The sequence below is a fragment of the Nicotiana tabacum genome, chromosome 8 (assembly GCF_000715075.1).
Source record: "Nicotiana tabacum cultivar K326 chromosome 8, ASM71507v2, whole genome shotgun sequence".
NCBI lineage: Eukaryota > Viridiplantae > Streptophyta > Magnoliopsida > Solanales > Solanaceae > Nicotiana > Nicotiana tabacum.
Genome location: NC_134087.1, coordinates 208,325,818 through 208,343,851, shown reverse-complemented (window position 1 = coordinate 208,343,851; position 18,034 = coordinate 208,325,818). Strand labels below are relative to the sequence as shown.

Below are 18,034 nucleotides of genomic sequence, written 5' to 3'. Positions count from 1 at the left end.
AAGTGGGTTTCTGCGGATGGTAGTGCGTATGCAGACCTTACCCCTACCTTGAAGGTAGAGATGTTCCCAATATATCCTCATGAGGTTTCAAATTCCCCTCCCACCGAAGTACGAATTTAGGTTCACTTTTTATGTTGGCGCTCTCCCTACTAGTATGTCCCTATGGTGTTAACTTACACCAGTTGTTGCAGTGTACAACAATAACAACAAAAAAAAACCCAGTATAATTCTGGGGATGATAGTGTATATGTAGACCTTATCCCTACCTTGAAGGTAGAGAGGTTGTTCCCGATATATCCTCAGAAAGATGAAAAGAAAGCGGTAACAACATGCAGTACCGCAAACAATGTTAACCCCCCCCCCTCCCCCCCCCCAAAAAAAAAAAAAAGTTTCTGGGAAATGGTTACCTGGGGTAGTATTGAGTGTCATAGCTAGCTCAAGTTGTTTCAATGGAAGTTTTACCTTGAAACTTGTAAAATCCATTCCTGGCTTTACACTACCAAATGAATATATTGCTACTATAAATCTATTCCTTGGCTAAGTATGTGTGTTCTTAATAATGAGGAGAGGATGCATGTTCTTACCTTCTAACAGAACCACCCTGATTTCCCAGACGCTGTAATTTTCTCTGTGCTTTACAATGAGATAGAAAATGTGTCATAGTTTGCTGCCATAAGCCAATGAGCTGCTAAATTAAAAAATAATTAAGGCTTTACGGAGCAGTGGAGTTCAGCAATTAGAGCCTCAACCACACTTCTCTTTCCTCCTCTTTTACAGACTGAATGTAGCTCAATGTGAAAACAGCCACTCACAATAGAGAAGTAAAGCTATCTTTAATGCCATAAAACAGATGGAAAAAAGGAGTAAGTGTTTAAGAGAACTCCACCTAACAACTAATTTGACCTCATTAAACACAGAAGTACTAACCTGGAAAAGATGCTATTAATGATGGTTTATCATTAAACACCACTAATCAACCCTTTTTCAGGGCCATTAATGTGTTGACCAACACACTTGCATCACTCACACAGTTTCAAAGAAGACAGTATGAGCAGAAAGGGCAACTCGGTGCACTAAGCTCCCGCTATGCGCGGGGTCCGGGGAAGGGCCGGACCACAAGGGTCTATTGTACGCAGCCTTACCCAGAATTTTTGCAAGAGGCTGTTTCCACGACTCGAACCCGTGACTTCCTGGTCACATGGCAGTAACTTTACCGGTTAAGCCAAGTTCCCCTTCAGTATAATCAGAAAAGGAAGGGTTATATCAAAGCATGACATCATCCGTACACTAAATTGAAGTCATTAAAAAGAATTGTAGTTAGATGTACTTAATGATCAACATGTTCACCAATGGAAACAGAGAGAAAAAAGGAGCAAAAGACACAGATCAAAGCAACAACCTCTACAAGAGAAGTATTACTATAAAGAGCCTGTGCACACATTACATATTGGGTAACCAAGCAAAAAAGTGTGAGAAAACATCCTGCCACTGTATTCCTACCTTCTCTTCTCCTATCTGTTTATCCAACCACAAACCTACCGGCAAAAGTTGGTTTTGTCACAATCCTCTCAACATGGTCTAAATCAGGTTGCCATTTCACAAAACCTGAAAAAAGTAGAGCTCAACTTTGAACAAATGGCGCGTCAGGTCCTCAGTCCTCCAACCATTCTAAGCTTATCGCACCAAAAAATATGATAGTTGATCGTTAAAATTGATGTATCAGAACTTTTCAAGAGTTGTAGCGGAAGAGTGTTTGTAAAATGAGTAACCTTGTCAATTTGTTTTTGTGCAGTGCGCATCTGTACCGTGTTGAGTGCAATGGTTGTAGCCCACACTGTGGAGAAACTCTCGGATCTCTTTGGCACTGCTATTGCTGGCTTGTAACAAACGCTCATCTTCCTCATAGATTAGGTAAGGTGCTTCGCCTTTCTTCCTCGATAATAATTTTGACGCTCCCTTAAGTACATGATATTCCCAGCCTTGAACATCTATCTTTAGCAGTAGAACAGGCTCTTCTTGGATAATTTCGTCAAGAGGAATAGTTTTTACTTGAACTTCAATCTCTTCATTTGACTTAAAAGCCAACTTGGCACCAATAGCTGAGACTGCACTATTGTCGAGCCTACCAACCAACTAAATTACAAATATATGAAAAGCAGAACTTTCAGTAGGGTAGCTAACAAAACAACAAATAGCATAATAATTAATGCTGAACAATAGGCAGTCCCCCCCTCTTGTTTCTTTTTCTTTTTCCCTTTTAGATGTTAAAAGGTCAATAACAACTACAAAAGCTAATAGTACCATTGTTTTTATTGTTTGGATAGAAACTATAGAAGTTTAAACCCAAAGCACCGTGTCATTAAGAGAGCATGTGCCACCAGCAATATAGCAATGTAGACTGGGTTACGATCTAGCCCAAGTTTTGAAGGTGCAATTCCATATAATGACGACAAAGGAGAAGTTGCATGCTAATATAACTAAGAGAGGTCTTATAACATCAGATTTGGATAAACATACAGAGAAACATATATCGTGGTCTATATAAGTTGGCTACAGTCAATAAAAAATCTGATGCACAGCTCTGGTACCACGGATATAATTGAAGTAGAGTGAATTTCTCAAGAAGAGGAAATACAAGGTTAAACATCATACTCCTATAAAAGAGTGGCAGTGCTCGAGAGCTCTAGGTTTCACTTTTCAATAGTACATCTTCAAATCAATGTAATCCCTAAAGGCAATCGTCGAGGACCATGAACCAGCTCCCAAAATAAAAACCTAATGAGATTGTCATTTAGTTCTCTCATATCTTTCTCGGCCATTTGGCTAAGATCAAATATCATTTAATTCTCTCATTCAAAATTGTGCATTCAGATTTTTACCTCACATAGCTCCACATGATAAAAGAAATACAATCAAAGGATGACTATTCATGATTTCATAATCGAATCAATTCAGATCAGTCAATTGGTCAATGTTAATGGTAAAGCCCAGTTCTTTAACTACATTATGTCCGAGGAACAGGAATGGTATTTAGCAAAATTAGTTACACTACCAAATTTCACAGCAATAATCAAGCTAGACACAATAACTGCTAAACAAAACCAGAAACCAGTAAAAGAACAACATCGACAACCACACCTTAGTTCCAAACAAGTTGGGGTCGACGACATTGATCCTCATTTCTTTTTTTTAAGCTCAACCCATATCATCATCATTACCAAAATAAAAAACCAAAAACAAGTGATATACAATTAATCAAAAGTACATGACTTAGCTAATAATTAAGGAAACTACATAAGAATAACTATGCCTCAGTCCCAAACAAGTTGATCGTCTATATGAATCCTCACTTACCACGTTCTCCACTTAAACTCATCTCAGACCAATATTATATAAAACAATACAATTAACAAAATCCTAAATACTCATAAAAACCAAATTAAATTATAAAAATACCTTATGAAAGGTAATATTTCCAATATGATCTGAGGCAGCAGCTTCATAAACTTCAACTAACTCACCGACTCTATTAAAATAAACACCTTCACAAATCCTTTGCAAATTCTCAAAAACAGGTTCAAATGCCAAAACTTTAAACCCCATAACAGCAGCAGCAAAACTAGCCATTCCTACATTAGCTCCAACATCAACAAAAATACCCTTTTTACCCTTCATCTTTTCCAATAATTCCTGTACAGTCCCAGATATATCAGGCTTCCTAAATGGCTTCCCTTTAAGTACCCTTTGAATATTCTTATGGGGTTTTTCTGGTAAATTCCCAAAATCTGAAAGTGAAAAAAGAAATGGGTATTTAATACCTTCAACTATACTAGCTATTACAGGGTAAGCTTGAGGTGAATTGTAACAATCAAAAGGTTTTATTAAAGGGTTATTAAAGATTGGATTTTTAAGGGATTTTAAGGGTTTTTTTGGATTTTGGGATTGTTGAGTTTGTGATGTGAGGTAAAGGAAAATGAGAAGGAGAAGTGAAGTAGAGATGAAGAGAAGGAGATTTTTGGGTGTGAAAATCTTGATTTGTTGGTTTCTTCTCCAAGAATTTGCCATTGAAGAAATGGAGAAAAAAAATTCAAAACAAGTTTTGAAGTGTAAAGATTGGATCTTGATGTGAAGTGTATTTTTTTTTTTTTTTTTTGATTGGAACTTTGAACAGTGTAGAAGAAGAGGAGGGTGTTGGGTTTTTTCTATTTTTCTTTTGGTGTGAGGTATAGATTTAACGCGACTACTTTTTTAATAATTGAAAAATGTTAAATATTTAGTTAAATGTAAATTTTAGAAATTTAAAGTAACTACATGGTTAACAACTTTTATATTTAAAAAAAGAGCTACTACTATAATATACTTCTTATCTCTCTTGTGATTAGGTTATGTTGCTAATTTTTCAAAAATTTATGTTATTATTGTTGCTATATTGTTAATGGCATGTTTTGGACTTTGGACTATAATTTCGACTGGAAATGACACCAAATTGTCCCTTTTAAGCATAATGTTTAAAATATATTCATAGTTTACAAAATATTTTTAAAGATTAGTCAATTTCGCTTAAACTTCAGGACACGACGTCCTAGAGTTTAACCCTCAGGGTTCAAAATTCAGGACATCGTGTCCTAAAGTTCGAAAATTGTGTCCAGAAATTCGAATCTTATGCCCTGAATTTTAAATTAGTAATTTAGAAATTTAGGACACTTAGTCCTGAATTTCGAATTAGCAACTCAAAAATTCAAGACACTATGGCCTGAATTTCAGGATACTTAGTCTTGAAGTTTGGGTGAATAGGCTACTATTTAAATACATTATAAATTGTAGATATATTTTAAATAGCAGGCATAAAATGACTATTGTTGCACTTTGCACGAATTTCGAGAGCTTGAATAAAAGCGGGGGAAGTGGAGAAATAGCCATTCTTAGGACTACCATTTAGAGTTTAATCGGTACTTATTTTGTCCTGAAAATTTAAATAAAAAAATTAATTTCTGGACAATTTAAAGAAAAAATAAAACTGAAAAATTAAAATTTAGGACACATTGATTAATACCTAAATAACAACATTTTAAAAGGGGCATTTGCATCTTACTCGCTTTTTGGGTCACGTTTTAACTTATACCCTCTTTGCAAAAAAAATAAAATTGCAAGCGTACCCACTTTTCGCGTAACTTCAAGCATACGTGCCTAAAGTAGCAAATGCAATCACGCAAACTTCAGCATTCTAGTAGACGAGCCTGAAGTAGCAAAAATTGCTGAACCAAGTGTTGACTGAAGTTTTTGTTTGTAATTGCTGAACTTAAGCATTCTAGTAGCTGAAGTTTTATTCTCTATTTGCTGAACTTCAGCATGTTTTAGCTGAAGTTTTGTTTTATATTTGCTGAACTTCAGCATGTTTTAGCTGAAGCTTTGTTATGTTTGTGATGAACTTCGGGGCTGAAGTTTGTTTTGTATTTGCTGAACTTCAGCATTCTAGGAGCTAAAATATTTATTTTTATTTGATGTACTTCAGTATTTTTAGAGCCGAAGTTCTAAAACAACAATGACAAGTTGTCATTAAGATCCAGTTGCTATAATGGAATTATCAGGAAATTTGAAAAGCAATACTCCTATAAAACAAGACCATTAGTAAAAGTAACATCTTCACCTAATGCATAGGGAATCAAGTCGTGCTTTCATGTTTTAGTAGCAATTAAAATTAGAATTTCCGAACTGGATGGTCCAAAAGCTAATTCCTACCTGTAAAGAGCTAAAATAGCAAATATAAGTTAGGTTAGAACACATAACAATATCTCAATCTTCGGCATTCAGAAAACGAAGGAGGAGGAGAAAGAAGTCTGAAGTTGTTTAAACAATGGGTACAAGTTAAATTTTAAAAAAAAAGTAGGTATAGGTTAAATGGGAGTGACCAAATAGGGTGCCCGAGCAATTTTTTGCATTTAAAAGTGGTTACTTGGTGTCATTTCTAAGATAAAAAGCGCACTGGACCATCAAGACTGACCTCTCTCAAAGCTATTTGGGCCAGTAGTCCAATTACTATGGCAAGTGTACAAATAATTACTTTTAAAGATGCTATTTAGAGATTAGTCTGTGTTTATTTTGTTCTAAAATTTTAAACTAAATTTTTTAACTTAAGGACATTTTTAACCCGAAAAATTAAAATTCGAGACGTACTGACTAATTTCTAAATAACAATCCTTTAAAGTAGCTACCTTGTGTCATTTCTACCCAATTACTCCAGAAATTCACCCCACAGTAGTATTAGCCCATAATCAAGAAATTTTGAAACTCGTTATGGATCAGTCACGTGGAGACAAGACCAAAAAGGGAAAGTGACTATTTAAAATTGACGAAATTAGAAAGTGGATAAGAGGAATTTAATAAAATAATAATAATAATAATAATAACAATAATAATAATAATAATAATAATAGTAGTGGGAAAGCTTTTTAAACCTTTGAAGCAACAATTGCTTGGCATATAAGTCCAAGCCATAAAAAAATACTACCTCCTGAACGTCCAATCAGACCTCAATCACAAAATGCAGTAACAATAAAGTACAGAAAATAATACAAAAAAAAGGAAAAAAAAATTACACATAGTTTGGAAAACAAAGAAAAAATTATACATAGTTTGGTCTTTTTGCATCTCTCGTCTATTTTAGTAACTACGTGCTTATTTTTGTTTAATTAGTTAACTTAATTAATTAGTCAACATTAACATATCTTTAGATGATTTCAATGTGTGACGGATTCAGAATTAAATGTTACAAGTCTGAATTGAGAGAGTGATTTCTGAAATATATATTTATCTATATACAGAGGAAACACCGGAATTTTGACTTTATTAATAGGAAAACTCTTTTTTCTATTGTATCATACATTCGTTATTTTTTTACAAAATCACTAATATTATTCTAAGAAAAAAATCATTTGGGTCATCATTTACTTATAATTGTTAATATAAATCTCAATTTATTTTAGTTTAAGTGACATGTTAGTTCACTTCCATAAAAAGCCATATACTCCCTGTGAATCTACTTCCTTTTTGGTCTGTTCCAAAAAGAATGACTCATTTCTAAATTTGGAAATAATTTAGCTTAAACTTCTAATTCTATCCTTAATGAGAAACTTTTATAACTACACAAATACTCTGGAATCCTTTTTGACTTGGTTAGGACCATAAATTCAAAGTCTTTATTTTTTCTTAAACTTCGTGCCCAATCAAACAGATTCGTATAAATTGGAATGCGAGAGTATATAATGCTCAGAATTGTCAAAACTAAAACAAGAAAAAATGGTGGATGCATATTCTTTCAACTAATAAATATTCTTTCTTTTATTATGATAACATAAACAATAAATAAAGTGTTGGCTTTGCATGCTTTTATTGGCAAAATTCTACAACTGTTCTCCTCATGAATCAAACTTAATTTGCACTCCATTTCTGACATACATTCTTATCTTAAACTGTTCCAAATTTGTAAAATGTTATGTTGCTTTCTTTTCAATCTTTTCCCACAATGGCAAATTTCCTCATTTATAAGACTCTCCTACTTCTACACTCTAAAGATAATAACTTGGAGAAAAATGTAAAGGAAGTACTAATTATCCAAAATTAAAGTTTCATATATATATATATATATATATATATATATATATATATTTCACTCATTTTTTTTCCATTTTACATATTTAATTCTTCATTATATTGAATATTCTTTTCTTCTTTTTTATTTGAAATTTTGAAAATGGTGATGGCCTGCTATGACTTTACATTGTTGAAGTATTTAATGAAGTCTAAATAGGCTTAAGAAGCTTATGTTTCAAGATTGTCTTCATTAGCACAATTTTGAGAAATGCAATTACTTTTCTTTTTCTATTTTCAAGAACTCATGTAATGATATTAATTGTTTGGTTATGGCACAGATAATTATCATCAGTTTTCAATGTGTTCCTCTAACTCTTCATATACCATGGTAAGGATTCTTGAATCTTGAAGCTCATTATTCCTCCTATATATATATATATATTCATTTTATCTCTCTGTTATTACATAACCATTTAGATTAATTAATATGACAATAATTCTAATATATTGGTTTTTCTTGAGCTGTTTAACTAGTTATATAAACATTGCCAAATTAATTTTTTTTTTTTAACTTTCTTGATCTCCTTTTTTTTTTCTTTGTAGAAAACTTTGGTTATCTTGTTCATTCTTGGCTTGAGAAATTCAGGAATATCCTATGCAAGTATAATTGGATATGCAGGAAGTTTTAATGTCTTGGATTATGGAGCTGCTGCTGATGGTATTACAGATGATTCTCAAGTAAGTATTATTATATTTTTGTTCTTCCTTTATTTTCCACTAATTATTTATTATCAAATAGGAGTATGTTTTTTGTTGCTCTTGAAATCAAGAATTAAGGAATTGTTTTCTTTTTCAGGCATTTCTTAATGCTTGGAATGATGCATGTTCATCAGCTGGTGGATCTCCTGAAGTGATTATTCCTCCAAATATGATATTTTTACTTAGTCCTCTCACATTCAGAGGTCCCTGCAATTCTGAAAACATCTATTTTGTGGTATGGAAACATAACTACTCTTTAATATTCAGAAGAATTTAACTTCTCTCCATACACAATGTATACATGATGTAGAATATTTCTTTTATATTATCAGCTCACTTGAAAGATAACTACATGTAACTCAACATAATAATCGATTAAAAAGTGCAGTCTGGTGTACAAAATATCCCGCATGAAGGGTCCGGAGAAGGGCTGCATCCCTAGGTGTGTGATGTAAACTGCGTAACCTAATGTAAGCATTAGTGACTGCTTTCACGACTCGAACTTGCGACTTATGTAGGTCACACAGAGACAACTTCGCCATCAGAGGCGACTTTAGGGTTTAAGTTATATGGGTTCAACCTTAAAATTATGGGTTCAGAGCCAATTTTATTGGATTTTTATACATAAATTTATGCCCTGCGTCGAAATTAAAGTACTGGGTTCAGATGAACCCGGTGTCTTAGTGCTACATCCACTACTATGTGACGTTGCTCCAAGGCTCCCCTTCCACATAAATAATAATCGACTAGTTACCTGAATAAATTAGGCTACAGCCTGCTATTTAAATTTACAAATAGAACTTAACTTATATACAGTGACGATTTTTTATAAACATTATCTGCATAATTTAGCTTGTTGTAGGAGGTTGTATGCCTTAGTTTTTAGTAACTAGTTCCACTTATTTTGGTTATCTGTAGTTATCTTTTAAGTAACAAGATTGTGTGATTCTTTACACTGTCAGTATATATAAGTTAAATCGTAGCTATTTGCAGAACTCAAGCTTACAGTGAAATATGTGAATTTTTATGACTCTTCTGTAGATATCAGGTAGACTCGTTGCACCAAGCTCACCTGCTATATGGACCGGGGAGGATGCGAGTCAGTGGCTGGCTTTCAGAAATGTTAGCGGTCTAATAGTCGATGGCTCAGGAACCATTGATGGGCAGGGACAAGGATGGTGGGATCAATCATGTAGATACCACCCTGACATGGTATGTCACAAGATACCAGATAAGCTAACATCTTTTTATCGATAACAGTGTTTCACGAATCATTTTTTGCACCAACGCTGGATGGAAAGAAATCACTTAATGTTTGTTGTTTCTGAACTATCTTTAGTTCTAATTCCACCGTTACTATTAGTAATGGTCCGAGGGTCTGCCGAAAACAACCTCTCTTACTTTCTCCAGGTAGGAGTAAGAACTGCGTATACACAGTGGCGAAGCCAGAAATTTCATTTAGGGTGTTCAAACTTGATATAAGTAAAAAAAATTCAGATAAAGGGTATTCAATATATGTTATATACCATTAAAATCTAATATTTTACCTATATATACAGTGTAATTTTTCGACGAAGGGTGGTCAATTGATCACCCTTAACTCTATGTACCTTCGCCACTGCGTATACACCACCCTCGCCAGACCCTACTATGGGATATCACTGGGTTTGTTGTTGTTGTTACTGTTAGTAATGGTCCTTATCTTCGACATGGATTAACTCTTATTTATTCTTTACTTTTCAGGAAGGATGCACAAGATTAGCTCCTACTGTAAGTACTTCCTCATGAAAAAACATTTTCCTCGAAAATGACTTCTGTTATACAAAACACGCGTTAAGTATGTTAATAAGTTCAAGTAGGCCATGATTTAAATAGAAGGCAAAGAAAATTGTTAAAAAATAGCATGCATACTTCAGTTTTTCACTTCTTAATTTTGTGAAAATTCCACAGGCCTTGAAGTTCATTTTTTGCAGTCAGAGTTCCATCAGTAACATTTACTTTGGCAACAGTGCTCAAACTCATATACTTATAGAGAGATGCAATGGATTCAAAGTGGATAGTGTATTGATTGAATCTCCAGGAAATAGTCCAAATACTGATGGAATTCACATTCAGTCTTCTCAATATGTGGCCATTACCAATTCTAAAATCAGCACTGGTATTCTTAACTTTGTCAAATGTTGTGTGTTATACTTTAATTATTTCTCATGTATTGACTTGTTTTAGCTTTGTGATTAACAGGGGATGATTGTATTTCAATTGGAGATTACTCTTCTAATGTACAAATATACAACATTCAATGTGGACCAGGTCATGGTATAAGGTTGTCTCCTCATCAGTGTTTTGCAGTAGCATAAAAGTCAACAGTATTTTTTATCCCCTTGCAGCCACAAAAACCATGTTAGGATCTTTCTTTTTATTCGTTTTAACTCTGATGGTAAGCAACCTCCACTTCCAACTAAGAGGTTGTGAGTTCGAGTCTCCCAAAGAGCAAGGTGGGAAGTTCTCGGAGGGAAGGATACCGGGGATCTATTTGGAAACAGCCTCTCTCCCCCAGGGTAGGGGTAAGGTCTGCGTACACACTACCCTCCCCAGACCCCACTAAGTGGGATTATACTGGGTTGTTGTTGTATCCGGTTTCTGCAACCCACTGGCCTAACTAATCTAGATATCTGCAGGATAGGCCAACTAAGGGAGCTAAGTACTCCCTACAAAGAAGTTCTCCATCCTTGGGGCTCGAGTTCGAGCCCCTGGCTAAGAGCGGAGGGATCCCAACCATCCCACAACATCCCTTGGTGGTGAGGTTATCTTCTAATAACAATGAACTATACTCAAAAATAACAACCACAACAACCCAGTATAATCCCACAAGTGAGATCTGGGAAGGGTAGGATGTACGCATTCTTACCCCTACCCTAGGAGGACAGAAAGATTGTTTCTGATAGACCCTCGGCTAAAGAAGGTGAGAAAAACCCTGATAGCAAGTAATGACAAGACAAATAATTAAAAAACTAAATCGAAAATAGCAACAGAGAATATGAAACAATGAACTATTCTATGATGCCAAAAAAGTGACAAAAGACTAAGAGTTCCTAAGAGGGTTTCAGCATGTAATGTTTGTTTGGATTAAGCAGATAAGGATAATTTGCTAAGTTAATCGATTTTAACTTCCTAATACTGATGATGAATCTTTATATTTTGCTTGTATTCAGTATTGGAAGCTTAGGGAAAGGTGGTAATTTTGCTCAAGTTGAAAACATTCATGTGAGCAATGCTTTCTTCTATGGAACTACAAATGGAGCTCGTATCAAGACATGGCAGGTATCCATAGCAGACTTAGCCATTGAAAAAACTTAACTTAAAATGGCACAACACTATTGAAACTTCAAACATGAATTTACTCTTACTAAACACGCTGGTCAAAACGAAAGGCAGATTAAAGATTTTAACTCAATGGACTCAATGTTCAAGGTCTTAGCTTCAAACTCATATGTACTTTTGAGATTACGGGTTCATAATTTAGTATTTGTTGAACTTTTAGTAGTTTTTCAGTATATATCTATGCTCCATTTCGAAAATAATGGTTTCAATTGATCCCATAGTATATGAAATCCACCCGCCGCTTACTATTAACTTCTTGTGAATAGGTTGGCAGAGGATATGTACGAGATGTCATATTTGAGAATCTTGAATTTAACTCAGTCAAGAATCCCATTATAATTGACCAGAATTACTGCGACGTTCGAGGAGCTTGTAAGGAAATGGTAATACAAGTTAACATTGATTTAAATGCATATTCAGCTTAATAAAAACTTGTCTAAATGTTCACACCAAACCTATGAATGCACAACAGATGCCTTTCACACACTTTTTTCTGTTAAGTTTAAATTTCTTGATTTTGTGTATAACACCGAGTACAAATAAATATTTGTTACCCTTTTCATGATAGGTAACTGGAGTGCAAATTAGCAATGTTATTTACCAGAATATATTTGGAACATCGAGCACAGATATCGCAATAAATTTGAACTGCAGTATGTCAGTGCCATGTACTGATATAACAATGCAACTAATACAACTAACATCAGCGACACCAGGAACAACGACACAAGGAAGGGAAGTCACTGCTTATTGTAGGAATGCATATGGCCAAGAATATAGTATTGAACCTGGTCCTTGTATCTCATAATATTGAGATTTTTACTTTTTCTCAACACTTACTTGATAGTGCTAACACCAACAATTCTTTGTTGTGTGCATAACTAGAAAAGGAAAGGAAAAAACATGCAAAATGAAACAAACTTGTCAGTTTTGTTTTGGCTTTTATCTTTTGATTTTAAGGTTTATGTACCGTAGTTGATATTGGATGAAAATGAGACTTGCTGAGTTCTCTAAACTATTTCTTTTAACATTTTTTTAAAAGAAATGGGGCAGGACAATTTCATATGGAGGCATTTTCCTTACTTGTTTATACAGGTCTAGTTTCTCTTATGACCTATCAACATTCAGAAAGACTGAACAAAAATCCAATTCCAACCTATGTGATATGGGCCTCAACAGAACTTGCATAGTTATCTTCAATGTCCTGTTGAATATGCTGAAGTTCTTGCTGCTCAACCGCTTGGTCCTTGTCGCATGTTTCTGCAAAAAAAAGAAACCTCCACAAAGGATGAAAAATGAAATGTTAGATTTCTCAAAATTAAGAAACATGAGAAAATTATAGCAAGAATGAACATGCAGGTATAACATGTTACGCGTTATTATTCGATGGATTTAACTTATAGAAGACGATTTTCACTCTATCAGTGCAATTTAACTTATTAAAGCAGGTTATTACTCTATTATCTAGGTTACTATATCGAGCTTACTATGAAGAGTTATATGTTATTGTAGATCAATTTTACACAACGATATAACAAAATATACAACAGTGCGCAGAACTAAATTCTTACTGGACATGCCCGCTAATGAAAGCATTGCTACTAGAGCAGCAAACTAAGATCATGGACATTTAAGAGGATTATTAACCTATGAATCTAACGTAAGACTATCTGTTTACTATACTCTTGACCAAACAAGCCTTAGCATTTATAATTTGGACACAAAAATACAAACACAAGCAACAATTATAAGAAGTAAATCAAGGAAGAAGATGTCTTACTGAGGCTCATGGATATTGACCTCAACAAAACTTGCATAGTTCTTTAGAATATCCTCTAGAATTTGTTTGGCGGAATTCCCAACAGATTCTGCACACCACCTAATATCAATTAGAGCAAGGGTGGTTATTGTTGAGTAAGCGTGTCAAGATAATAGAAGGAAAAAGATATTTAGGAGAGAAACAATAAATTGCACAAGACAAGACAAGACAAGATTTACGTGGTTCGGCAATTTTTGCCTACTCCACGGCCACACAAAGAATAGTTCTTTATTAATTGAAGAGAGAAAGAAGAAGTTTTGGGATGATCCACAAATGAAAATGTAGACCCCTATTTATAAGCATTTGAATGTCCTGCCGAGGTAAGCGCTTACATCATAAGAATGCCGATGTAAGCGCTTACATCATAAGAATGCTGAGGTAAGCGTTTACATCACAAGAATGTCGATGTAAGCGCTTACATCATATTTTCATCTCTTTTTGATTTTTCTTTCTTTTGTTTTGTCTACTTTCACATACAACAACAGGTTTGGTCCTATCAATCTCTCCCTCAAACCTATGTTACATCAAGAAAGAAAATAAAGAAAGATTTGCTATTCTCTGGTGGCGCCTTCACTCTATCAGTCTTGAAGGCTAACTGAGGCAGTGCACATCCTCAGTTTGTCAACACCGACAACTTTGGTCAACATGTCTGACGGGTTCTTTGATCCTGGTATCTTCTGTAGGGAAAAAGTTCCTTCATTTATCAACTCTCGGATATGATGATACCTCAACTGGATATGCTTCGATCTTGCATGAAACACTGGATTCTTGGCAAGATGAATTGCACTCTGGCTATCGCTGAAAAGCTCACAATTGTCATGCTCTTTACCTAGCTCTTTAAGAAAATTCTTGAGCCAAATCATCTCTTTTCCAGCTTCTGAGATTGCCATGTACTCTGCTTCAGTGGTAGATAGAGCAACACTTTTCTGAAGTCTGGACATCCAACTAACAGCAGTACCACCCAAGGTGAACACATAGCCCGTGGTACTTTTTCGACTATCCAGATCTCCACCTAAATTTGCATCAGCAAAACCTTGTAAGATAATATTGCTCTTTTTAAAACAAAGTGCCATACCTGAAGTGCCTTTGAGATATCGCAATATCCATTTTACACCTTCCCAATGCTTCTTTCCTGGATCTGACATGTATATACTGACAACTCCAACTGCATGGGCTATGTCAGGTCTAGTACAAACCATAGCATACATCAAACTTCCTACTGCTGAAGCATACAGAAGTGGCCGTTTATACAAAGGCAGCCTTCCGGAGTTCCTTTTGGAAACATTCAGCTATTTTTGAGGTAAACAACATCACCCGACTCTATGACAGAAAAATGAAAATTTTGACATTTTTATTATTTATTAATTTTTTACAAAAATGGGAGGTTGGACCCGACGAAGGTTGCCTACGTATCTCACGTCCTGTGAGAATCAAACCGGCGTAGTTCGCCCAACATAAACTAAACTTGTAAACAAGACTCCTTTCGCCCAACATTTTCATTTTTCTTTTCAAAATTTCGGCAGGGTTTTGATACTACTTGGACATTGGTTTTATTTTTCTAAAAAGTAGTTATCTCCCTACACTGCTATTTTTCTCTTCTTTCTTTTTTTTTTCAATTTTTTTTTTCAAAAATTCTTGATTTCAGAAGCCGGTCAGCACGCAGATCTGAAGCAAATAAATGCGCACAACACACAGGATGCAGCAGGATGGTCTTTTTCCATTTCAGGTTGCTAGTCCTAGACGGACCCAACCCCTGTGTTGAGTCCCCTAAGTCAAATGCAATATGATGCAAATAAGCGTTCCTACTAGGGATCCGGTATGAAGTCACGTTATTCTATGTTCAAAACCTGGGTCTTTGTTCTAGACAGTGCACCCGAGCGGACAACTCGAGTTGAGGAAGGAGCTCCTTTCCGGGAACCAAAAGGCCAGCCGGCTTAGAAACTTTCCGAGCCTCTTTTATTTAGGGTAGGACACTAACAGAATAGGGAGTCTTAACCAGTAAGCACATCCCCAGAGGTAAGAAGAGAAGGTTTCGACACAGTTTATATGTACAATTCAAATAATATCAAAGCAGTAAAAAATATCATTTTGCATATTGAGCACAGATCATATGAGAATATCAGATAATAAAGCCAAAACACAACAATTTATTAAGCTCGAATTTCTAACCCTGAACCGGTGGTTCTGGGTTTGGTCCCCAGCAGAGTCGCCAGAGCTGTCACACCTCCTTTTTCACCCGCGTCACCTTAAAAGGGCGCGGAAGGGAGTTTTTTCCACTTAAAGGACAATCGAAACGAGATTTATTCATTTATTCAAAGTCGCCACTCGGAAGATTTAGGGTGTCCCAAGTCACCAATTTAATCCCGAATCGAGGAAAATATTCGACTTTCCAAATGAAGTCTACGAACCAGAAATTCTGTTGACTCGAGGGAAGGTGTTAGGCACCCCCAAATCCCGTGGTTCTAGCACAGTCGCTTAAACTGTTGTAATGGCTAAAATATCTGATTTTAATACCTGTTCAAAAACTATAGTGCAATTTCAACTTTAAACCGCTTTTATTGTTATTATTATTTTTATAGAGAATTGCAACATCGTGAAAATATATCTCGAACCACGTCACATCAATGTGCCCGTGGTTATCGATATATTTCGACTCTGTTGAGATTTGGATTTGGGTCACATAAATGTGCACTCGAGTTTTAAGAAAATTAAATTATTAAAGGCGCGCCTAAAGCGACTAGCGCATCATTTACTTTGGGTAAGGTCGTGAGAGTTTGCTAAACGGTCCATTCCGAAGTCTAAGCAATTTTTAAAGTAAATATTTACCGAGGGCCCCGCAACTTTTATATTTTTACTCGGCGAGGCTCATCTCATTCTTTTTAAAAGAACGGTCCTAAAGCAACTACATTTCTATTTAGGTTGTTCTCTAAAATAAAAGAAAATAATCCTAGTTAATTACATGCTAAAAAAAACGTGACATATTAATTGCTAGATTAAGACAAATGTTATTGGAAGAGAAGATTACTAAAATTGAAATTATAAATAAAATGCAACATCGACAAATAACATATTCAAAACAAAACTAATTAACCTATAGCTAGATTAAACTCGTATGGTTAGACGAATTGATTCATTGAGACTAAATGCTTTTCAACAATTTGAAACTAAACCCACCTTAATTACTGATGCTTACAAAAGTTTGTTGAAGCTAACTCGTTAACTTGGATAACCCATTGGATTAAGGTTCTTATCCTTTCTACATTGAATCACGCTTCAAATATGTCAAGCCTACGGATTCTATAAAATTAATGGCCTTTTTATTTCTGCCTAAAACTGGTAGAACTAAACCTATTCAAACAATTATCCCTTCAAACCAAACAAATCCCCTTTTTAAACAAACGAGCTGCCTGAACCAAACATTAATACCTAATTCACATAATTAGTCCAAATTTATGCCTTAATTAGGTTTATCAGCAGGTTCACGATTAACTTGTTATTTCAGATTGATACCGGCTCCAATTAGGATTACCTAAACTTGTTTAATTCTAATAACTCAATATACTTAATTCGAAATGAAATAGAATTCTAACTAACATACACTGGAAAACTATTAATAGTTTACAAATTACAGTTTATAATCCAAAGAAAATAGTTCTAGCCAAATATGAATTCCATCGTCCATGTTCTTAATTTGAATTACAAAGATAGGTTATACATCTGCCTATCATTTGACTATTAAACATGCAAATACAAATTAAATACTTGACTACTTGAGTATTTGTTTTCACTACAACAGCCGCATCACAATGATTCGAAAGTGTACCTGATAGTAGAAACAGAAGAAGAAAGTGAAGATCAGTAGACCAGTAGCTAACAACAGCGACAATCAGCACCAATCAGTACAACAACAACCAGTAAACCCAGCTCAAACGAAACTGAAAACCCAGAAGTACCAAAATGAAACACAGACAGATGCAAGGAAACAATAGTTTCTGATTTTCAAATACTTAGGAACAACAGCCTGACAACTCTTAATGCCAAAGTTCAAACTCAACACTCTAACTCTTAATCTAAAAGTTCTGATTTTTTTCTGAATTTGTTTCCTCTCCTTTCCCAGTATTTCCAATCTTTTCTCTCTTTCAGTCTGCTCCCCTTTTTATACAATCTGTCCGGCCTTTTTCCCTTTCAAAAAAAAATCAGAATTCCCCACTAAAAATCTGCTCTTTTTACTTTAAATTCCACTAAGGAAGCCTTTTCCCTGATTTTCAGCCCCCATTACCTCTTGTTCTCCATTAATGTATTAGTTAATACCCCCATTAATAAAGCACTAATACTAAAATATAAACTTAACTATTTCAATCCAAAATTGCCCCTGAAAACCCTTAATATTACTGCCCTCCTGATACAAACACTATTGCATTACAACTTTTAAAATCTGAAATCTGTTTTCAACCTTAACAAAGATTTAAAATTTAAACCTGACTT

The 18,034-nt window shown here is 34.8% G+C and overlaps 2 protein-coding genes across 2 annotated transcripts; one reads left to right on the top strand and one right to left on the bottom strand.

Annotated features, from left to right (window-relative positions):
• Nucleotides 1-1,283: 1,283 nt before the first annotated feature.
• Nucleotides 1,284-4,210, bottom strand: LOC107786417 (uncharacterized). Its single transcript, XM_016607884.2, has 2 exons — nt 3,457-4,210; nt 1,284-2,133 (listed from the first exon to the last, which is right to left on the bottom strand). The coding sequence occupies exons 1-2, from the start codon at nt 4,063-4,065 to the stop codon at nt 1,774-1,776; spliced, it is 969 nt and encodes a 322-aa protein (XP_016463370.1). The 5' UTR covers nt 4,066-4,210; the 3' UTR covers nt 1,284-1,773.
• A 3,312-nt stretch (nt 4,211-7,522) lies between these two features.
• On the top strand, nt 7,523-13,005 carry LOC107786416 (polygalacturonase QRT2-like). Its single transcript, XM_075220818.1, has 10 exons — nt 7,523-7,600; nt 8,194-8,328; nt 8,447-8,584; nt 9,391-9,561; nt 10,093-10,119; nt 10,300-10,507; nt 10,591-10,672; nt 11,562-11,670; nt 11,997-12,113; nt 12,299-13,005. The coding sequence occupies exons 1-10, from the start codon at nt 7,523-7,525 to the stop codon at nt 12,536-12,538; spliced, it is 1,305 nt and encodes a 434-aa protein (XP_075076919.1). The 3' UTR covers nt 12,539-13,005.
• Nucleotides 13,006-18,034: the final 5,029 nt, after the last annotated feature.

Excerpts from the sequence above, each read along its gene's own strand:
- LOC107786416 (XM_075220818.1), top strand. The coding sequence starts at position 7,523 with ATGGCAAATTTCCTCATTTATAAGACTCTCCTACTTCTACACTCTAAA. Across the intron at positions 9,562-10,092 it reads GTAGATACCACCCTGACATG|GAAGGATGCACAAGATTAGC; the intron begins GTATGTCACAAG and ends TTTACTTTTCAG. Across the intron at positions 12,114-12,298 it reads GAGGAGCTTGTAAGGAAATG|GTAACTGGAGTGCAAATTAG; the intron begins GTAATACAAGTT and ends TTTTCATGATAG.
- LOC107786417 (XM_016607884.2), bottom strand. The coding sequence starts at position 4,065 with ATGGCAAATTCTTGGAGAAGAAACCAACAAATCAAGATTTTCACACCC. Across the intron at positions 2,134-3,456 it reads GAAATATTACCTTTCATAAG|TTGGTTGGTAGGCTCGACAA; the intron begins GTATTTTTATAA and ends TTTGTAATTTAG.